Source organism: Phallusia mammillata, chromosome 5, assembly GCF_965637545.1.
Source record: "Phallusia mammillata chromosome 5, kaPhaMamm4.hap1.1, whole genome shotgun sequence".
Lineage (NCBI taxonomy): Eukaryota > Metazoa > Chordata > Ascidiacea > Phlebobranchia > Ascidiidae > Phallusia > Phallusia mammillata.
The window spans coordinates 11,474,305-11,497,141 of NC_137256.1; the positions used below are offsets into that span (position 1 = coordinate 11,474,305).

The 22,837-nt window shown below is 37.1% G+C and overlaps 5 protein-coding genes across 5 annotated transcripts; 3 read left to right on the forward strand and 2 right to left on the reverse strand.

Annotated features, from left to right (window-relative positions):
* Positions 1-1,220: 1,220 nt before the first annotated feature.
* Positions 1,221-9,172, reverse strand: LOC145230383 (glucokinase regulatory protein-like). Its single transcript, XM_080095804.1, has 16 exons — positions 8,934-9,172; positions 6,526-6,660; positions 4,960-5,027; positions 4,818-4,884; positions 4,392-4,540; positions 4,249-4,289; positions 4,125-4,189; positions 3,897-4,045; positions 3,559-3,716; positions 3,393-3,469; positions 3,198-3,330; positions 3,018-3,112; positions 2,776-2,955; positions 2,641-2,715; positions 2,319-2,456; positions 1,221-1,915 (listed from the first exon to the last, which is right to left on the reverse strand). Exons 1-16 carry the CDS (start codon positions 9,066-9,068, stop codon positions 1,793-1,795), a joined length of 1,788 nt encoding a protein of 595 aa, XP_079951930.1. The 5' UTR covers positions 9,069-9,172; the 3' UTR covers positions 1,221-1,792.
* Positions 9,173-11,447: 2,275 nt separating this feature from the next.
* On the reverse strand, positions 11,448-14,424 carry LOC145230186 (calcium and integrin-binding protein 1-like). Its single transcript, XM_080095570.1, has 7 exons — positions 14,253-14,424; positions 14,149-14,183; positions 13,959-14,072; positions 13,763-13,902; positions 13,592-13,704; positions 13,324-13,412; positions 11,448-13,255 (listed from the first exon to the last, which is right to left on the reverse strand). Exons 1-7 carry the CDS (start codon positions 14,301-14,303, stop codon positions 13,234-13,236), a joined length of 564 nt encoding a protein of 187 aa, XP_079951696.1. The 5' UTR covers positions 14,304-14,424; the 3' UTR covers positions 11,448-13,233.
* On the forward strand, positions 11,633-12,596 carry LOC145230187 (histone H1.0-like). Its single transcript, XM_080095571.1, has one exon. The coding sequence runs from the start codon at positions 11,633-11,635 to the stop codon at positions 12,152-12,154; it is 522 nt and encodes a 173-aa protein (XP_079951697.1). The 3' UTR covers positions 12,155-12,596.
* Positions 14,425-17,147: 2,723 nt separating the features above from the next.
* LOC145230507 (D-beta-hydroxybutyrate dehydrogenase, mitochondrial-like) lies at positions 17,148-18,907 on the forward strand. Its single transcript, XM_080095951.1, has 8 exons — positions 17,148-17,268; positions 17,327-17,509; positions 17,571-17,726; positions 17,796-17,940; positions 18,012-18,153; positions 18,249-18,392; positions 18,462-18,637; positions 18,701-18,907. The coding sequence occupies exons 1-8, from the start codon at positions 17,148-17,150 to the stop codon at positions 18,729-18,731; spliced, it is 1,098 nt and encodes a 365-aa protein (XP_079952077.1). The 3' UTR covers positions 18,732-18,907.
* Positions 18,908-19,981: 1,074 nt separating this feature from the next.
* LOC145230506 (D-beta-hydroxybutyrate dehydrogenase, mitochondrial-like) lies at positions 19,982-22,259 on the forward strand. Its single transcript, XM_080095950.1, has 8 exons — positions 19,982-20,456; positions 20,793-20,975; positions 21,036-21,191; positions 21,253-21,397; positions 21,457-21,598; positions 21,668-21,811; positions 21,884-22,059; positions 22,127-22,259. Exons 1-8 carry the CDS (start codon positions 20,342-20,344, stop codon positions 22,143-22,145), a joined length of 1,080 nt encoding a protein of 359 aa, XP_079952076.1. The 5' UTR covers positions 19,982-20,341; the 3' UTR covers positions 22,146-22,259.
* The last annotated feature ends 578 nt before the right edge of the window (positions 22,260-22,837 follow it).

Below are 22,837 nucleotides of genomic sequence, written 5' to 3' on the forward strand. Positions count from 1 at the left end.
GTCGTAGTAAAGTAATTATAAGTCCTGCAAATAATTATTTCGGTTATGTTGGTAGTTTTAGAATCTAAGACTTCTTCACGTACGGTATCATTAACGCGATGATAAAAAGAAAATCAAACTATTTATTCATGCAATCTTTGTGTAACAATAAAAATAAACCCTATATCTGACCTGAAAGCTCTTTCAAAAAAGCTTAAAAAAACTTTTTCCGACCTATTTTTGCCGTATATACCCAAGCAACAAACATGCATGGTTCGTTTTTCCAAACACTCATTCCAACACCGTTTTTCTCAGTTCCCACAGACAAAATTACTTTTAAGTAACTGCAAGCTCCACAATGCAATCATATTTCCTTGCTCTTGGTCTCAACGCCAGTATTTTCTGGATAAACGAATGTATGAACAGAGTGTATCTGCCCGAAGTCAAACACCCGCTGGTTAAAACCACATTAGGATAAAGTCTGTAAAGTTTAGGCCCAAAGGTCTGATGCGAATGAACGGCCTGCTCTTGAGAGTTAAGCCAGTTCTCAAGTGTTAACGGGAAGTTATTTTGACTGCACTCAAAGATGTGTTGCCGTTTGTATTGAAGTATAAACAGACATTATGCCGCAGTACCGATGCAGAAAATACAAAACAGGTTACGGTTGATTTGAACATCACATTATTTAGAAGTGCATTTGTTGAGTGGCTGCCATTGAAATTTTCGGAAATACAGAAATTGCGTTTCATGTAAAACATTGGTGCGATTGGACTTTTTCGATTCGAACGCTAAAAAGGGCGGACCTCCTTGCAAGAAGGACAGACTGAAACGTTCTATTTGTCCCCATAGTTGTTGGCGTAATCTGTTTTCAACGTTTAAGTCTAACGTCAAACTAATCTGCACATATGAACTATTACAAACACCCACAACTCAATGACCCAGGTCTAAGTTTTCATCAACAGAACGACACAACTTTGTTGCATCAAATAACGCAAAATACATTACGTTTATCAGTCAAGCAGTTTACGGGAATAGTAATCCACTTTATTAAATTAATGCGTGGTAAATATGTGCATGTAAAAGGCTACATGACCACAATTTATTACGTCACAAAGATACAATTGATTTTCATACGTGGGCGAAACAAAAGTCAACTGATTTCGCAAGTGAAATAAAGCTTAAGTTTCGTTAACGTATGAAAACTACTTGTATCTGAAAGACGTCAATTTAGTGCAAAAAAGTTGTAAAAAGGCAAACGACACTAAATTTGAATGCGAAACTACGTTTGCAGAAAAAAAAGATCAGTGGGTTTTAAAATTAGTACTAGTAAATGCATTTTTAAACCATTTATAAAGAGGGACTTTATTGTCCATACTCAAGCACTCTACCGGGGCACCATCTTACCGGCCACGAAATAGATCACATAGCATTTGCGTTGCAAGTTTTTATTACCCACCTGTAAACCGACTAAAAAGTCATTTAATTGTTTCCATTATTAACAAGATCGGATGAAATCACTGCATTGGTTTTATGCAGGGTGCACCAAGTAAAAAAAAAGGTTGAAGAGCCATGTTTCAAAATTTAAATCATCGTTGTTGTGTTGAGAATTTATTTTCAATTGATACAGCAAATTAACTTAAAACAGCAACTTAAAACAAATGTTCATTATGCCTGTCGAAGGTACAGAATGCAGATGTAATGCAATTTTAGACAGTGAGCAACTTTGTAACATAAGATTTACAATTTTGATTTGGCACTGCTATCATTATTAACAAACAAACAATTTTGGACGTTTTCGAAACGCAATACACATTTACTTCGATTCCTGTAACAAGCTGGACAATGCATCACGAATTACAGGAAAATTATCAAGTGCCGTTGTAGCATCAACGTATGGGCAATCTTTGATAGCCATGACAATAGCAGTTGGTACCACCTACGAAAATGAAGAAGATTATAATTATTTTTTTCTGAGCCTTTAGCACAGGGGTTCTTAAACTTTTTCGGTCGTGCTCCACTTGACACTATTTATTTAATCTCACGCCTTTTTAAACGACCATATCTTGGCGGGTTTTTAAAACGACCATATCTTGGCGCCAATATAAAAATCGCCTCATGGGCTAAGTTTGAGAAGACGGCACTAGAACAACTGCATGGACATCCAAACAATAAGTTCGAATTAGCGCCAACATAATTCCAATGCATTCATTTACAATTGTTTGCAAGTGAAAACTGTGCTGCCATAATGTGCTGCGCCCCCCTTGCGAACCCTTCACGCCCCCCTAGGGGGGCGCGTGCCCCAGTTTAAGAACCCCTGCTTTAGCACAAATATTTTATACCCTGTCCAGCGGTGTCGCTACCAAAATATGTGCCGAAATTTGGTCGTTTAATATTTTAGCTTCCAATTCATCCTTTCTGTAAATAGATCGCAGTAGATATTGTCTTGCCTCATCTGGTGAAAGTCTGTTGCAAAATTTCTTCAAACAAATGCAAAAACTAGCACTGATGTTTGAATTTCACATTTGAATAAAAAATAAAAGTCATAACGAATCATTGCAATCAGACTGAATAAGTAGTGAGATGGTAAATGATAAATAGTGATAAAAATCAGACAAAAAATGACCTTGAATTTGTTTAGGATATACAATGTCTTTAACGTACCATGATTATTCCCACAGATCGATAAAACAATTTCTGGTTGCTGACTTTCAAATCAACCATCAAATTTTTTAAAACCTGTAAAATGGTAAACCGGTTTTGTACGGGTATCTGGAACACAAAACATCACAATACTACCTTGCCCTTGAGTATATGAGCCCCAGTAGAAACCGCATTAAATATCCATTTTGCACAAATTTCTTTGACACATCGTAAATGAAGCTGTTTTGTTTCTGGAGTTAGCAGAGGACCAACAGTTTTCGGCAACAGCTCAGTCGTTTGCAGATAAATAGTGAAAACGTTTTTTAAATATGCTGGCTTTAAACAAAAACGTTTTTATTTTTAAAATTATTTATTGTCTTTCCAATGTACAAAATTACCAATGCTGGAGGAGATTGTTTGTCTTCGAGAATGAGTACCACGAAAATCTTATCAATGTTTGGTGGACCAGGAGTTGACAACTGCCTTCCCAATTCTACAAAAAATATGCGTGTTAGAAACCTCATATTATTTAACAGGGACATTTCTTTTAGGAAATTCCCCAGAATAAAACACAATACCTTTTCCTTCTGCCAACTCCAGCAGGATTGGATCTTGTGCTGTTGCTATGATAAGAATTGTGTTATTGACCACTGAGCCGTTTTGTTGCAGAATTTCGGCGAGACGATAACTGTTAATTTGAAATGCTTCACCCTGAGAGGCAAAAAGTAATAACCAAATAAAAGAGTAGTTTTCGACATAGAATATTTTTTTACCATGTGACTGATATCTCCTTCTACGTTTCCATATTCATCGTATCCATCCAGTATAAAACCTCTTATATCTTCAAGCGCTTAAAATAATGCATAACATACAAATATTTTTAAGGTTTTTATTTTGTTTATCGACAACAAACCAACCCAAGAAAACAGGTGTACGTACTTGCACCGTATGTTGGAGGGCATTCTGTGGCATCAATAATCCCAAGCACCGCTATGCCACCTGATCCCACTTGGTAAATATGACCTTCATGCTTCAAAGATTCGCCTGCAGCTGATATCATAGTGTTTATAGGCACGGAATTTGATCCATACAGCTGTCTAAAAAACCAATCACGATTTAAATCATTGTATTTTTGCTAGCCTAATGAGCTACGTGCGTGACACATATACACAAACATACACTCACACTATCACCAGCTTGTGCGGCTAAACGACCAAACTTAGAATTCAGGTCGTTAAAACAGTTCGCATGCAATAATTGGGAAACCAAACAAAAACCTGCACGCTGAAAAATAGCAATTAATTATGTCTTTGCAGGATTCCGTTGTCCACTTCTGGTCGTTAGTAGCCATTGTAAAAACTACTTCAAGAATTAGTTTCGTTGCAGATCCTCCTTTCATTCTAGATGAACCGGTGATGGCTTCGCCCTTGTAAACAGACATAGAAAGAAGATTCGTAATTAACAAGCAATATTAAGGCTATCAAGTGGTACATAGATTTACTTACAGCTAAAACAGGGTTAATCAGTATTGTCTTTCTTTGATTTGTCAATGATTCCAGTTTTGTAGCAACTTAAAATATAACTTGAAGTAAGTAAACAACCCCAAATACCAATGCCACGTTGATTTACCGTCCAAAAAGGTTTTATTCCATCCCTGTATTGGAACGTTTCTGTCAAAAAATGACACAGATACCATAGTTTGCGATACTTTTCCATGCAAACAACACTCCCATGGACATTCTATAATTTCAAACAAAAACGTAAAAACGCACCTGGCTAAACCAACTGGATTAAATCCGATGAGAACTGGTGTAAATCTTTCCAAGTTGTCCATTGCATGATCCAATTGTCCAGCGACATACGGGGCAGACAGACCACAGGTTATCCCAATAAGAACAATGTGTTGTTTGTCATTGCAAACCTATGTTTTTAACCAAATTATATAACGCTATTTAAACAATACTTCAAACGAAAACCACATGCGGTAGGCTATATGTCACGCAGTGTTTTTTTAACGGTTTCCCAAAATTTGCCAGTAGCCTAATAAATAATTCGTTTAAGCAAATATGGCTATTTTTTGGTATTTAAATGAAACACTTGCGGTCTCTTAAAACTACTTAGCGGTCACCCAAACCAAACCTTAAAACAACCCTGATGTTACGTACATAGTATAAATGGCAGAAACACATCATTTTTACCTTGAGAAGATCACGCACCCCAGCTCGGTTATCATCTTCTGGAGCTTCTTGAGATGTGAAGAGCGCACTGGCAAAATCGAAACGTACAACAAGTAATTCAAAAAAATAGTTGGACTGTCTATAATGACTGTTTGATACTCACATATCACCACCAGCTATGGCGTACGCAATTTTTTCAAAACCTACTCCGAAATGCCTTTGAAAAGTCCTCTGTAACAAATTATGTGTAAATGAACCCAAAAAATCATATATTTCTAATAATGAACTAGAAAGGTGGCTTTCTGATATACTTCCATTTTATATATTCTATACGATATTTACCAATTTACTATACACATCATTTGATCTACACATATGATTGTTTTTGCAAGCAAAAACGAATGGGTCCCCACACGCGTGTTTGTGCGGATTCACAGTGAACAAACATCCTGGTTATTTTAAGATTTTTAAGGAAAAACCTAATCAACTTTGGCAATAACCCAACTTTAAAAGTTTTGTCCGTATTCTTTTTGCATCATTATTGTTATATAATTACACACAAAAAACAGTAAATAAGAACGGGAAAAAGACTTTTAATTTAATCTTTGTCCTTGATATTGTCGTTCAAGGTTAGTTTTTAAACACAATTTTCCAAAACTGAAAATGTGCTTGATAACGTAATATAACGATATAGCATGCTGTGCAAAAACAGCTGATTTCTAGTTACCGACACAGACTGTGTGGTAAAACGTCCGTCCGGACGTCAAGCTGAGCACTCCCGCTGCATTCACCCGCCTTTATCGTAAACAAGCGAATTACTCCCTTGAGAGTTGATACGTCTATCTGACTGACAGTGTACACATATTATGGGCTATAAAAGTAACTATTTGGCCGATTAAGGCAAAATTTTAAATACTGAACGATTAACCTACTGCAAACAATTGTTTAACATTTCCGCACATTAGGTCTTGTATTTTGGGCCTAAAACTTATTATTTTGGGGTTTAAAGGGTAAAATGGGTGAATCCAATAAAAAGTTACAAAATTCTTTAGAATAGCTTACATTGCACCAACCAACAAAGCATGAAACCCACAGATTATGTACTTGGGTCAGTACAGCCGTTTTTAATTTTTTTCATTTTGGGGGCCTGTGGGTGAACCGCTGGGTCGTTTGGGGTCAAACTTCAGGAGGATCAAATTTGGATTAATAACTAACATCTGTCCAAATTTGAATACATTTAAAGCACTCTTTCTTGACCAAACGCATTTAACAAACCAGCGTTAGACAGAAATGAAAAATTAGGGGTTTAAGGTGTGAAAGTGGGTAAATCGAAAAAAAGATACAAAATTCTTTGAAATACCTTATATTGCACCAAACAACAAAGCATATCACTCAGAGATGCTGTACTTCAGTAAGTATAGCCGTTTATAAAGAAATACGTTTTGGGGGCCTGTGGGTGAACCGCTGGGTTATTCGGGGTCAAACTTCAGGAGGATCAAATTTGGATTAATAACTAACATCTGTCCAAACTTGAATAAATTTGAAGCACTCTTTCTTGACCAAACACGTATAACAAACCAGCGTTAGACAGAAAAAAGAAAAAAAAAATACGGACAAAAACAATATGTGTCCCCTTCTAGAAGGGGACCCATAATAAAGAACAGTAGTCAAGGCAGGCGTGTTTTTAAGATCGGCACTATAACGTATCGTGGAAGCGTTTGATATTGACCGAAATCATGAAAGCAATCCGTCCGGAGGTTCCACATCCCGTCATCACCACCATTTGGTTGTTTGACTTTAAAACTTCGCGTACACGGTTTGAAAGCTCAACTATCGAGTTTAAAACCAGGTCATCGCGCAATGCCTGTAAACAAACGACAAATTAATTTCTAAAATGAAACAATCACTCACATTTAACAGATTAACTCATTAACAAATAGAAACGAGACAAACTTGTTTCGTGTACGTCTGTATGCTTTGTGACGTCACTTTAAAGAACAATGATTTTGTTGTAATGTATTTACTGTTTCGTGAGTTGAACAGCAAGTCTTTGGAAACGTGATAATGGGAAAAATGGTGGCAAGTTCTTTTGTAGACGTTATTCTTATTTATTTCTAACAGATGAAGTAGTTGCAGAAAAAAAGGGATTCCAATAAATTACAAATGACTACATTTCTTTGATGACAGTTTTTAACTCAAACTAGAAGGGTGGCTTAGCACATATTGCCCTTGCATATACACTATAACCTATTTTAAAACATTGATATATTTCCTATGCTTATTTTATATTGGGTCCCATATTAGCCATCGTCTTTTATAACCTTAGTCGTTTCTGCAAGCCGAAACTCATGGGTCCCCACACATGCAAAGTTGTAGATAATGCATTTCAAGAGATAACCAAAAACAAACAGCAAATTCTACAAGCTATCCGGTTTTCATTCAATTCGAACATTGTAAAAAGGGTCACCTATTTTAGGAACTAGTTGGTTAAGTTGTGGTGCTACAGGGCAAAACATAACATTTGAGGACTTAGTATGTTTAATAAACTGCAAAATTTCATATAATTAGGACCTTTTTTAAAAGTTTTTTTTTTTTTTTCATTTATTTTAGGGGGCTAGTTGAGTAAATGTCGACCACTAGAGGCGTTTTGAGCAACAACCGTTAATGTTTCTGACGTCATAGGGTCGTCATAAGGCAACAACCCCCTAACTGCCATGGCACAAAAACGTTCACCAAGCAATCCACAAAGTCACAAACAAGTAACATACAACTGCTTGCCCTTGTAACACTATTGAGCAACAGAAACCTTTCGTTTGTGATGCCCAGTAACATACACATACGTTTTACACTTTGGGGGCTTGTGGGGCAAATGTTAGGGTTACAGGGTTGAACACAACAATTGACAACTGGCATACTCTACAAGCTATTCAAATTTCAGCCAATTCTGACACTGTTTACAAACTCACCCATTTTAGGGGGCTAGCGGGGTAAATACTAGGGTTATTTGGACAAACAAAGTGGGATGCACATCTACATAACTTTATCTACCATCTGTATAAGTTTCAGCCACATCCATCAAACATTTGATAGAAAAACGAGTCGGACAAACTTTGGGAAGAAAAATACCCATTTTAGGGGGCTAGCGGGGTAAATACTGGGGTTATCAACAAAAACAAAGTGGGTTGCACATCTACATAACTATATCTACCATCTGTGTAAATTTCATCCAAATCCATCAAACATTTGATGGAAAAACGAGTCGGACAAACTTTGGGAAGAAAAAAAAAGAAAAAAAACAAACAATTTGAGTAAAATCAATATGTGTCCCCTTCACGGAAGGGGACCCATAATAATTCATATTTTATTCTGAATCCAAAAATGATTAAAATAGTTTATGGTATTGCTTTCAGTACACATCAAACAGTACAATTTATTTGCCAGTACTGTGGTTATAAAAGTGGTCCATTATTAATTACCGTACTAATATTAACGAATTAGCGGATTTTCCTTTTAGTTTCCCCCCTACTTTGTGATGGTCGGGAAAAGCCTAAATCCAAAATGAGTTGCAGGCAAATAAAAAACATGCAATCACATAAAAAAAAAAGGCAAAACGATGGCATACTGCCCCGTGCAGTGCCCATGTGGATGTGTTTGAAGGTACTCGCGATGCTCGGTCATTCCCACTTTTCAGAGAGAAGTCACACACTAGGGTCGAGAGATGCCGAATCTCCAGGCTCTACGCGCGTTCTATCCCAGTAGCATCAACGAGTTAGGGGCGAAGTGAAGGGGTTGGCTCTCAACCGAGCGCGAAGCATCGGGAGAGCAATGTCGGAGAGAGAGTGTGAGAGACGCAGCCGGCGCTTAAGTTGATTCACCTATCGAAGCAGATCCGCCTACAGGGGTAACAGCGATCAGATACCGTGACAGAGTGAACCATCGCACACATCCACTAAACACCGCTGCCCGCAGTCTATAAGTCCGCACTAGTCGTAAAAAACTTATCGTTTGTGGTGCGCTCGTACAAACGGCATGGAATTATAGCGTTGACTGCAGTCCTTGACTACCTTATGACATTTCACATGAGCACATTTACTAACGTTACGTACAGCTGTGACATATGACTAGGGTGATTTATACCTTTGCGCTTCCATCCAATCCAACTGGAGAAAATATTTCCATATCACAACGTCCAAGCTTCGCAAAAATTTCTGCTGGCGATGAAATATCGATGTCTTCTGTGATCCCATTTTGTGCCTCGGTATACGCCTGCATTTTCTGCCAAAGTCCTGAAGCTAACTTAACAAAAATGTCAGTACAGTCTGCACTCCACAGCTATAGCAAACATAACAAGGGCTAGAAATAATGCATTTACTCACTTCAAAACTGTTTAAATAAACAAACAACGGATTTATTCTTTTTAACTTAAGCTTTGGCTATTTTGTTTGTCGTTGCAGCCCTAACCAATGTATTCGTTTTGTGATATAAGCGACATAAAATGTTTAACTAACTTTGAATCGTACTCACTTCGAACACTGCGCCACGCCACTTTTTCCGCTTGAATGATAATCAATAAAAAAAAACTGCTAGCTTTGCTCTGGCGTGCCATATGCGACAATTTATGAGAAACAACTAGAAGGGTGGCTTAGCACACATTGCCCTTGCATATACACTATAACCTATTTTAAAAATTTGATATATTTCCTAAGCTTATTTTATATTGGGTCCCATACCATCTACTGTATTTTATAACCTTAGTTGTTTCTGCAAGCAGAAACTCATGGGTCCCCACACATGCAAAGTTGTAGATAATGCATTTCAAGAGATAACCATGTGAACGTTTAGTGTTGTAAGGTAAAACGCAGTGATCGACACACATAATAATACTATGTATAATACTATGAGTACAAACTATATAAATTTAGATTCACCCCATATATTGTTTGAAGTATGTCCTATTTAACGTTCCTTTTCAAAGAAACGAAGGAGTAAGTAGTGGCATAATGGGGTAAAACAAAAAATAAATAGCAAATTCTACAAGCTGTCCGGTTTTCATTCAATTCGAACATTGTGAAAAGGGCCACCTATTTTAGGAATTAGTTGGTTAAGTTGCGGTGCTACAGGGCAAATCATAACATTAGGACTTAGTATGTTTAATAAACTTTGCAAAATTTCATATAATTAGGACGTTTTTCAAAAGTTCATTTATTTTAGGGGGCTAGTTGAGTAAATGTTGGGGCTACAAGGTAAAACACATCAATTGAAACCTACAAATAGCATAGTCCACATACTACCCAAAAATTTATCCAATCCCGACACTGTTTAAAAAAACTGACCAATTTTAGGGGGCTAGTGGGGTAACTATAATGGGGTCCGACACACAAACTAAAAAAATAGGAAACCTCAATGACTGAATCAATAGTACTGCAAAATTTCAGCAAAATCCGCCAATGTTTAAAATGTCGACCACTAGAGGTGTTTTGAGCAACAACGGTTAATGTTTCTGACGTCATAGGGCCGTCATAGGGCAACAACCCCCTAACTGCCATATGGCCGAAAAACGTTCACCAAGCAATCCACAAAGTCACAAACTAGTAACATACAACTGCTTGCCCTTGTAACACTATTGAGCAACAGAAACCTTTCGTTTGTGGTGTCCAGTAACATACAAATACGTTTTACACTTTGGGGGCTTGTGGGGTAAATGTTAGGGCTACAGGGTTGAACACAACAATCGACAACTATAAATGGCATACTCTACAAGCTATCCAAATTTCAGCCAATTCTGACACTGTTTACAAACTCACCCATTTTAGGGGGTAGCGGGGTAAATACTAGGGTTATTTGGACAAACAAAGTGGGATGCACATCTACATAACTTTATCTACCATCTGTATAAGTTTCAGCCACATCCATCGAACATTTGATAGAAAAACGAGTCGGACAAACTTTGGGAAGAAAAAAAAAGAAGAAAAACCAACAAACAATTTGAGTAAAATCAATATGTGTCCCCTTCAGGGAAGGGGACCCATTATTATCCGAAAAAGAACACAATTGAGAGTAAAAAGAAACACAAGTATTCAAATTCCATGAAACTTCTTTAAAACTATTGAGATTACAGGTAACCAAAAGCCACAAAAACATGCCTAATTTACATTTGAAATTGCAAAAAAGCATCTTAAATGAAACAATTGCTAATATCTTTTTATTGTATCAAAACATAATCAAAGAATTGTTGATTAATTTTAAGTTGATAGACTTTTGTTATCAAACCCAAGTTCAAGACAAGTATAACCTTGATCAACCGTCACTGCATAGTTGGGTAACTTTTCCTTCACTGGTACCATCTGTAGTTTATTGGTCAATTTCATGAAATAATCAAATGCCTTTTATAATTTGCTTTAACATCATAGCAATGTGGTAGTTTGAATGATTAGGCTACGTGTATCCATCAATATTCACTGGCCCCAAAATCGTAATAATTTATCATTTTGTACTCATGTTTAGTACACTTTTCCTTTTATTTCATTCAATTCTTGTTTATTGTCGTTTAGTCAATCGCCATTTAAACGCCGATTGTTGAAACATTTTTGAAAAACAAACAAACAAGCTCCTTAACCGGCAAGCCGTTTATCTCCCAAAATATCCCAAACAGAAAATGACAAACGATTTATTGGAAATAAATGTCAAACAAACACGAATTTAAGAAAAAAAAGCAACAAAAAATAGAGTTTACTTTCAGGCGCAAAAAATGCCTTCGTTTCGTAAACGTTCAGAATCGCCTTTTAAATGTAAACAATGGCCCATGATTATTACCTCAGTTATCTGCAATCAATACGATGTCAGAAGCACTGTCCGTTCCCGTTCCGTCGTCGGCTCCGGCCAAGAAGACCAAGCCGAAGGTGAAGAAAGCTCCCACCTCTACTCACCCGAAGTACAGCGATATGATTGTGTCAGCAGTCAAAGCACTTCGCAAGCCCAAAGGTGCCAGTCGCCAGGCTATTGCGAGCTATTTGCAGGCTAATTTCGAGATACCAGCTGCTTCAGCGAAAGTAATATCTCGCAATCTGAAGTCTATGGTTACAAACCAAAAGTTGGTTTTGACCACTGGTGTTGGTGCTGCTGGCCGCTATAAAGTCAACAAGGCTAAGGCTTCACCCAAAAAGGGAAAGAAACCAAAGGTCGGCAAAAAGAAGCGCGGGTCACCAAAAAAGAAAAAAGCCAAGGCAAAGAAGCGCAAGAGTCCGGTGAAAAAGCGTTCGGCGAAACGTTCTCCAAAGAAAAGGAAGGTCAAGCGAAAGACGAAGAAACCAGCAAAAAGAGTTGCAAAAAAGAAGCCAGCAAAGAAGGGAAAGAAGTAAGCTCCTAAATACCAAGAACATAAACGGCTCTTATCAGAGCCACCCATGCAACGAAAAGAGAATTTACTGACCCCTTCAAAGTTCACATTTTTAGTATAGTCGCTTATATATTAGGGCTATCTAATTATGACTTACTTGACAAAAGTAAAAATCACATATACACAAAATATTGACTGACAACAGCTTTCAATAAAGACGAGAGTTTAAAAACGTTTAAAAGAATATGTTTAGAAAGTAGGAATCGATCGTTCACACTTTATCAAACAAATAAAAAAAAACATTCTCCGTAACTGGCAAGTTGCTTTTCTCACAAAATAACCGAAAAAAAAACCGATTTATTGGAAATAAATGTCAAACAAAACCTTCCGTTTGTACCACACAATGTTTTTTTTTGTCCAGAAGGCCTCTATTTGTTTTAACGTATGTATGAACAGGGACAAAGCTTATATTTCCGCGTTAGGTTAGTTTTCAGCCACGTGTTCAATAAAGAAAGGTGATGTATAAGGACAACAAAACGGAGATACACCGCGAAAAATATTACAACCAAAAGCCATAATCATAGGTTCGCCACTAAGCGCCTTGCCAAAATAGCCAGCTATATCAAAATGAAAATCCCAATTTGGATTTCAAAGAGTTAGCCAATGTTTCAATTGCTTCTACTGGCAGTGACCATAAAAAAATATAACAAACGTAGGCGTGACCAATGACGCAAAAATTGTGTTCCTTTATCCATGACGCAGGAGAAGTGGCGATGTGTATGACTGTTTAAAAACGCCAAATTTGGGAAATGACCAGGCAAAATCAATGAATTGTGCAAATGAAAAATGGAATGTTTTGTACAAAAGTGTAAGTTACGGTACCTGGTAAACATAAACCATACAGAGAAAAAAACGAACCGGAAAAAACAACACAAAGGCAAATTTGATAACAAGGCACAAATACTGAACATATTGTTATTTTTGTACACGTTACAGTGAATAGTAGAGATGCAAGAACAAGGCACACTAAATGCATATTGTGGAAACTGCATGAAAGAAACATGTTACTGCATTACATCCCATTGCAAAGTTGACCAGGGATCAAAGTCTTATCTTAAATGAACTAAAAAAGAAATCATTTTGGTTAAATCATGTTCAGCTACATAGTGAAATCAACATTTCAAAACTTACTTGAGGAAATCTGGTGATTTTGAAATTACATGCTCAAACTCAGCATAGGACAACTGGCCATCATCATCCAAATCAGCTTCTTGCATCAACTGGTTGAAAACAAATAAACTAGCCTATGCTATTTTTACAAATATTGTTTTTTACCCAAAGCCAAACATCGTATTTCTATTGCAAAACATCTTCTGGTTTCCCAATTCAATGGGTTTTTTTTACAAAACAAACCTTTTTTGCTTAAAATATAATCAGGAATGTACAGTAAAAAATTTACATTCATAAGCAGTTGTTCCATTTCATTTTCTTCAAGAGCTCCAGCACTACCAGTCAACCTGGTAACAATCATTTCAATATCTTCTGTATCTAGAAGGTCATCTTCATTGAAATCTATTACGACACAAGAAAGATTAGTTTACTGACAAACACCTAACACAAGGATACCTACCATATACTTTGAAGGCATATTCAACCTTCAGACCTTTTGGAGCCTGGTCACTAAAAACACTCATCATGTCAAGGAAATCTTCAAAACTGAGACTACCATCAAATGATTCTGATGTTGAAAATACTCGACAAATTCTGTCACTGGGGAATAAAAACGGCTCTACACACATGTCAAAATGTCACACTTATCGACCTACCTAAAGGGATTGACTTTCAGCTCAGGCATTTGACAAACCTTTTCCATGGATAGTCTGTATCCTTTTCTATTTGCTAAAATTTCAGGGTCAAGCTCTACAAACTTTTCAAACACACTGCAAGTACAGTATTCCAATTTCAAACACAATATGATTAGATAATATAAATACAAGTAAAAAACAGTCAACTTACTGTATTACTTCTTTTTTTGAGAAAAACGTAAGCTCCTGAATAAAACGTAATTTTAAACAAACGTTGACACTCAAAAGTAATTAAAAAGCTAGCAAATCACTTACTGAGTACTCTTGAAGTTCCTCGTTTGTGAACACACTGCTAGAAGCTCCCATACTTGTTGGGAAAAGTCAAACAACAGGAAAAAATGATCTATGTCAGTTAAACAAATCGTGCAAATAAGCAAAATAAATAAACAAATCGTATTCATACAGTATACAACACAAACAAAACACCAAAATAGTTGAAAAAAACTTTTAGTACCAGAGCCGTTTACCACAATGCTAAGGTAAAACAGCCAATTGCAATACAGTTTGTTATTTCCGGAAAAAAGGTAAAACATAGAATTAAAGAATTTGACAGAATTCGATACATCTCTACAATAATAAAACGATTTGTTCAGTTGCAAAAGCACTACACGCGGCCGTTTGCCATTGTTTTGTCAGTAGTTTGTTTCAACCGAAAAATGATTATAAGGCAAGAATGCTTAACTTTTTGCACTCGATCGCAACACCAATAAACTCTTTTACAAAACCCTATTTTTAAATGATTTTTGAATTTAGAGTAATTAACCTAATTTACGCAAGCTGAAAACTCCATTAAATAAATATAGTTACGGTATTGGTAACTTTGAATACTTGCAACTGCTATATATCGTTAAAAAAATAATTCAAGAATGACGCAATTATCTGAAAAAAACTCCGCAAACACGTACAGCCACCGAGTTTAAAACCAAGCTGTCGCACAATGCCTGTTAAGAAACAAGTTGGAAATATTATTTTCTAAAACGCAGTGTTTCATACCGGAACGAAATACCGAAAAAATATTTAAAAATGAAAAAATATTTTATTTTTTATTTTTTATTCCGGTATTTCGTTCTGAACATTTGACGTGAAACAATTGCTGAAAATTTCGCGCCGTTAAGCTCTTACAATGGACATTCGTTTGACCATCATTGACAAATGTTATGTGACGTAACAACTACCTACAATAATTTTTGTGTGTTGCAATTTCTTTCTTTTTTCGCTTAAGCTGTAAAGACCACAAAGAAATGTTCTGTTGTTAAGACCGAAATACCGAAAAATACCGTTATAAATTTATTTCGGTCAGACCGGAACGAAATGAAAATATCGGCCCAGAACAAAATAACGAAATAAATAATTTGCTCAGAACGAATAACGTTATTTCGTTTCGTTCCGTTCCGGTATGAAACGCTGCTAAAACGACACGCACACTTCACTCATTAACTTTTGACAATACAAACGAGATAAAATTGTTTCGTGTACGTCCGTATGCTTTGTTATGTCACTTAAAAGAACAAATGAAAAGTTTCCACATAAAGTTACAGAGGACTTTTTAAAGGCATTTTGGAGAAGGTTTTGAAAAATTGCGTTTGCATATAGACGGCAAAAAAAACCAAATTGCAAATTAATTTTGTTCATTTACCAAAAAGCAAAACACAGTATTAAGTACTTTTGGAACTTGGCATGTTAGATAAGAAATATTCCCAAATCGATGGTTGCCATGTCATGGCTGCCAAGTATGGCAGATTCCCAATGTTATTTTGAAATTTATTTTTTATTTCTGCGGGTTAAAGTATAGCTCTTTTCTGCAAGTTGATAATCATTAAATGAAGTTACATGTTGCATATAGACTTCGACTTTTTTGTATTTGGTCCAGTCTGTGCAAAAGAATGGAATTCAGTTGTTATTGGAAGAATAAAGTCTTAAAAACGAATTTTCTGTAAGTGTGCCTAAAGTCATTGATGCATACAACATGCTCACAGAATAAAATCGCATGTCAAAATATGCGATGGTATTTTTGGTTGCAATTTGTGCAAAAAAATGCAGACGGTTGGGGCTATTAGATTGGGGGGGGGGGGAGGGGGGGGGGGGGCTACAGATGTGGTTTTCCTGTCAGGTTTTATGACAAAAAACAAGCTAATAACTCTTAACTGGTTAGCCTTACTTTGAATAATTTAGTTTGGTAATGAATCAGCTTATTTAGACAACACTGCATGGCCTAAAAGACGAGATAACTTATTTGTAGTGCGTTTATCTATGATTTACCAATTGCGTCCTTCACTATTTTGCCCTTTATAACGCCTAAAAGTTGCGCAACCGGATATATTTTCGTCTTGTTGATTGTTTTAGGTTCTTGGTGCATTTTCCCTCTATATACGTTTCATTCGCCATGCGAAAAAGACTCAACTTAAACTTACAGGTTGTGTTTAATCTAAACTTTTATTTCAAACTCGGCTACTGTACACAAACAGGACATCACAATCGAGGAATTTTACGACGGAATGGTATACACTTTTCGCAACGAGGTATATGTGGTATACGTACAACTCAATACTTACGGTAGGCCTATGGTACTGTCATCCTGAACTACAATGGCACTCACAAAAAATCCTTGTAGATATTATTTTGTAAAGAACATTTTTATACTTGGTTGCTATCATTAGCTAGCGCTAGTCTACTCCAAATTGTATGCCTTTATCACTCACCAAATTGAAAATACAATGGTTTAGCTATATTTTAGGGACCTTTATACTGATAATTAGCCAACGGCGGGTCGAGTGGCCACCGACTAAAACCGGTTCACCCACATGAGGCAACTGCTGCCTTGCAGTAAAAATGGCCCTTATAGTGCCGGGCAAAAGGAGGGTGCTAAAAAACTCCTGATTGCAACTCCTCTTCTGAAGCTAGAGAGGGATACGATCCAAAGGATGAAACTTGTGTCCATCAAAGCGAGGGGACGCCAAGTCCTGGGCGATCGATTGATTGATTGATTAGCCAACGGAGTGAGAAATGCCGCTAAACTTAGTAAATATTGCATCGACAGGTTAATGTTTAACCAATGCCACGCAGCGGAACACATCAAGTTTTTATGCTGACAGAAAGTCATAAAGCAAAGATCTTTATCGAATTGAACTTTTATCAGTAATTTTAAGCGTAATGATTTCGGGCGATTTTGGAAGAAGTGTTTTTGCATCTGCATTAGTCACCTTTGTGTTTGGGTATTTGCTTCCGTCAGCATGTCAATGCATTGGTGAAATGATATTCTCAGAAAATACAGGTAAATATAACTTATTTCTATGTTTTGACCAAATGAGCAACAATACGCCCGTTTTTAGTACCATGCCACCAGCTATTACTGTATTTCGGATTGTGCTTTGGCATCATGATGCTGATTGCCGTATTTCCCAGAGGAAGGCTGTCGCCGATTGGAAAATCTGTGCTCATAACAGGATGTGACACCGGTTTTGGTCTGAATTCAGCAAAACGGCTTCATTCTGCCGGAATGCACGTATTTGCAGGTGATCAACATCAAGTATAAACTTAATCAGCTCATACTTTTACCTTCCGTGTATGTTTTAGGGTGTCTTTTTAAAGACAGGGGTGGCGATGGAGCTAAAGAACTGATGTGTATTCGATCAGGTCGAATGCATGTTTTGCAGTTGGACGTGACAAGCGAATCCGAAGTTCAAAATGCGGTTCTGTATGTTAAATCACACCTACCGAGCGATCAAATAGGTAACAATTAACTTATCTGACCAATAGCACTAAAACTTAATTTGATCCTGTGCTCAAAATTTCATCCAGGTTTATGGGGCATAATTAATAACGCCGGCACATCGGCCTTCGGAGAAGTTGAATGGGCTTCCACAGATTTGTACAAACATGTCGCTGAGGTTAATCTTTGGGGAGTCATTAGATGCACCAAGGCGTTTCTGCCGCTGTTAAGAAGGTACACAAATGCATTGACCAGACAGATAATTCCACACGGCAAAGAACAAACTTCTATTAAAATGCACGTAGATCGAAAGGTCGTGTTGTTAACATGGCAAGTGGTTTGGCCAGGATGATAGCACCTTCACGTTCTGTGTATGCCATTACAAAGTATGCCATTGGTGGATTTTCAGAATGTTTGCGTTACGAAATGAAGCGTTGGGGAGTGAAGGTTTGTGTGTTATACAAATTGTATATGCGATGACAAAAACGCGTGAAATTTTATCATAATGTGCCGAGGTATTCTTATCATTTTTATGTTTGCAGGTGTCCATTATTGAGCCGGGAAACTATATTGCTGGAACAAATATTTTTACGAAGTCGAGTGTGAAACAGATTGGTGATGGAATGTGGGAAAAAATGACCGACGAAGTAAAGGAAGATTACGGCAGGGATTTGTTTGATAGACGTGTAAGTTGGCAGCGCATATGGTTGTAAAAGTTTGCTGCTGTAAAGCCTACAAATTTCTTTGTGGGGCAGGTAAAAGAAATGGAAAACTACTGCAACAAAGGAATGAAAGATTTAACTCCAGTTTTGGAAGCTTACGAGGATGCATTGCTTTCAAGACATCCTCTTGTTAGATATCAGCCTATGTCAAGTTACTGGACAGTTAGATCATTCATATTTACCCACTTTCCGGCTGTTATAGCCGACCAGTAAGTTCAGTATTTCAATTAGAAACATTTCAAGGTTGATGGAAAAAATGCTGTGTTTTACAGTATATACATCTATGGATTGGGTTTCAAGTAGGAGATTTGCACCTTTGAACCCGTTCTGTTCTGATCTCTGAATTGTTCAACTGCAATTATATGTAACTGATTATGCTGGTGGTCAACCCCGCAAAAAGAGACCAATGTGTTGCGCAATGAACAGATACTTATTACGTTGAAATGTCTGGGAACATGTTCTTTGTCCCACCAAACCAAAAGATGAACCGCAATCAGTCGCCGGTCAAAATTTACCCAAATATTACCTAAAAAAGAACAATGTCTCAAACTTTTATTTAAGTTGGATAATCAAAAACTGTTTTTGTCATTTTTTTGCAAATTAAGCGGTATGCACTGTTTCGAGCACTTTCTCCTACCAAATAGGCCTAATAAGTATACATATCAAACAGTCAAATTGATAAGTTTTGGTGTACAAATTTTCTTGAAGACTAATTAGGTTCGGTCAGCACTGACAGAAAGATAAAAGAAGTTACGCGCGAGTGCCCTTGAATCAGTTTTAAATACGTTGTTGAATGTCATTAAAAATGTGTAAAGTCAAATTGTTAAACGCCTGCTTGCGTTAATTTCTCCGCTTACCAAAACTATGTAGTTCATTTTTACACTTTATTTGCATGATCTTAAAACTTAAAGGTCAATTTGCATCAGTACTTTAGGGAAAGTATAAGTAATATAAGTTTGCCATGCAAATTTATGTTGGTCAGATAAACAAAATTCGCGAGGAAAACGGGTTCCAGCAAACAGTGGCAAGATTTTAAGAAGATCCAAACTGTTTTATTAAACCGCTCCAAACTGTTTAACTGCGCTAGAATCGCATTTAGAACAAATTATAACACGGAAATAGCAGCGAATTTCGCATTAAATGAAAAAAAGCTGCGATGACCTTTCGATTTCCATCAGTTTTAATAGGCTATATGCTTTTAGGATTATATTATTGTTTATAATAACTCGGCCGCAAAAGTTTTTTCGAAACTTTACTATAGCCCACTATTTAAATCCGGTTCTTTTGAATCATATTTTGGTAATGTCACTCTTGTCATTTTTTTGGAAAATTTTGTGGCACATTTATAAACTAAACTGCATGCAACAACTCAAGGGAACAAAAACATTGTTTTGATGAATACGATTCAAAAAAACAACATTTGGTTTGCTTGAAATAAACTTAAAAATAATGGACATTCGGTGGAGACGCAGAAATCAACGAAGCATAAAGCAATCAGATAAAAACAGGTTCCGCTTGATTGCACGCAACCTACTTGTGCACTGTGAAGATAAACAGTTAATTGAGCTTTAGCCAGCTTTACTGGAAGTAATTTCTGTATGGTTCTGGTTATAAACAGCGTTCATTACACATGTTTGCAGTATGTAGGAGCAAAAAAGACACTTGAGACGTTGAGACGTACATGTGATTGTGTGTGCACTGGCTTGGGCATTGTTGGTTTCTTATCAGGTTTTGTTAACCTTATAGTTTAGACAGACACTGCCATGTTCTTTACATACCAGGCCAGCACCCAGCACCCGTAACACGTCTTTAAAACTTTGTCATTCCTCTTGTGTTGTCCGCCTTCTGTTAGTGTTTTGCCTAAACACGATTAGTCACACTTTAGAACAATTTCGTTTACACTTTGAAGAGCCATGTTGACGGGTACTGTGGGCAAAAGCATTTTTGCATCAGCCGTCTTTACTCTCGTGTTTGGTTATCTGGTGCCGTTGGCAAGTAAATTCATTGGAACAAACATCGAACAATCAGGTAATTTTTGATTTGCACTCTATACTCGGGGCTTGGTGAAAAGTAGCTTCTAATGCAAGCTATTTTAAACACAAGTAGTTGGTTAGCTGTACATACTACACCGTGAAGTACTTAAAGCACTAAATTATAAATCACAAGGTTAACTTATTTTGTAGCCTACCTAAGTATAGGTGTAAGTTTGAGGTGTCCTTACATTAGTCACTTTTTTGAAAATATTTTGCAACAATTTTTGTTATCATAAATTCGGCTATAACTCCAACATTCTCAACCCAAGGCTGAATATGTATCTTCGTAATTTCACGTTGTACAGAAAAGCATTAAAATACCCGTGTTTAGGACCATGCCACCAGCTATTACTGTATTTCGGATTGTGCTTTGGCATCATGATGCTGATTGCCGTATTTCCCAGAGGAAGGCTGTCGCCGATTGGAAAATCTGTGCTCATAACAGGATGTGACACCGGTTTTGGTCTGAATTCAGCAAAACGGCTTCATTCTGCCGGAATGCACGTATTTGCAGGTGATCAACATCAGTATAAACTTAATCAGCTCATACTTTTACCTTCCGTGTATGTTTTAGGGTGTCTTTTTAAAGACAGGGGTGGCGATGGAGCTAAAGAACTGATGCGTATTCGATCAGGGCGAATGCATGTTTTGCAGTTGGACGTGACAAGCGAGTCCGAAGTTCAAAATGCGGTTCTGTATGTTAAATCACACCTACCGAGCGATCAAATTGGTACAGGATCAAAATATCAAAGTCAAATGTTTGTTACTTTTAGCTACTTTACCTTCTTCAGGTTTATGGGGAATTATTAATAACGCTGGTATTTCGGCCTTCGGAGAGGTTGAATGGTCTTCAATAGATTTGTACAAACATGTTGCTGAGGTTAATCTTTGGGGAGCCATTAGATGCACCAAGGCGTTTCTGCCGCTGTTAAGAAGGTAGTACACATTGACCAAGTATCGCAATAATGCACAATATTCAATTAAATTGCACGAAGATCCAAAGGTCGTGTTGTTAACATGGCAAGCGGTTGGACCCGGATGATAGCACCTTCACGTTCAGTGTATGCCATTACAAAGTACGCCATTGGTGGATTTTCAGAATGTTTACGTTACGAAATGAAGCGTTGGGGAGTGAAGGTTTGTGTTTTATACAAATTTGTACAAGTATAATCTTTTGACTATGTTTATCATTTTTAATATTTTCAGGTGTCCATCATTGAGCCGGGAAACTATATTGCTGGAACAAATATTTTTACGAAGTCGAGTGTGAAACAGATTGGTGATGGAATGTGGGAAAAAATGACCGACGAAGTAAAGGAAGATTACGGCAGGGATTTGTTTGACAGACGTGTAAGTTGGCAGCGCATATGGTTGTAAAAGTTTGCTACTGTAAAGCCTACATCTAAATTTTTGGGGGGACAGGTAAAAGAAATGGAAAACTACTGCAACAAAGGAATGAAAGATTTAACTCCAGTTTTAGAAGCCTACGAGGATGCATTGCTGTCAAGACATCCCCTTGTTAGATATCAGCCGATGTGTAGCCGCTGGGCTATTCGATCATTTATATTTACCCACTTTCCGGCTGTTGTAGCAGACTAGTAAGTTCAGTTTAAATGATTTAAAGCTTATTTTTCTGGTTTGTTTTTATATTATACTTTTTTACAGTTTGTACGTTTACGGATAGGAATCAAGTGAAAGATCGTCATGCCAACCGCGTTGTTCTATATTTTTCAAACTCCGGTGCCACTGAAATTATTGAGAAATAGCCTACACATGTGCAAATATATGCTGTGTGTGATTTTTTGTTGTCAATGTGCCGCATACCGGCCTGAAACTGAACCCGGTTTGTAGAAAAATAAGGAAGCTATTAATACTCCGAATCCCCCAAAGAGCAAATTAGACGAAAAAGTTTATCCACAGCGTTTTCTGGCCTCAGCACCGTTACATTATCTTGAGGATAAATGAGATGTGGGTGTAGGAGTGGGACCGGACTTTTCGGGTCCTGTTTGGTCTCAAGTTTGACGAAAACCGGTTTTGTTCTGACATTAAATTTAGCTTAATTTTTGTTGTAGTTTAATTTGACTAAATAGGACTTAACATGAAACAACTTTCGGTTTCGGTTGTGTTTTAGGCATATACTGTGGTGTTCGCTGAGACCAATGATACTAACGTATAGTATCATTGCTGAGACCTCTGGACCAAACTTTGAAACAAAAGGCACGATTTCTATTAGGAAGTAACAGCTACATTTAATGGCCACGCACCATCGCGTCGCGAGCATTCTTCCGAATCGCAAATACGACTGTTTCAAGTTGCTTTAGTAACAACTAACAAGACAAATTGTTTGGCTGGAATTCATGCCCTGGGCTTAAAGAA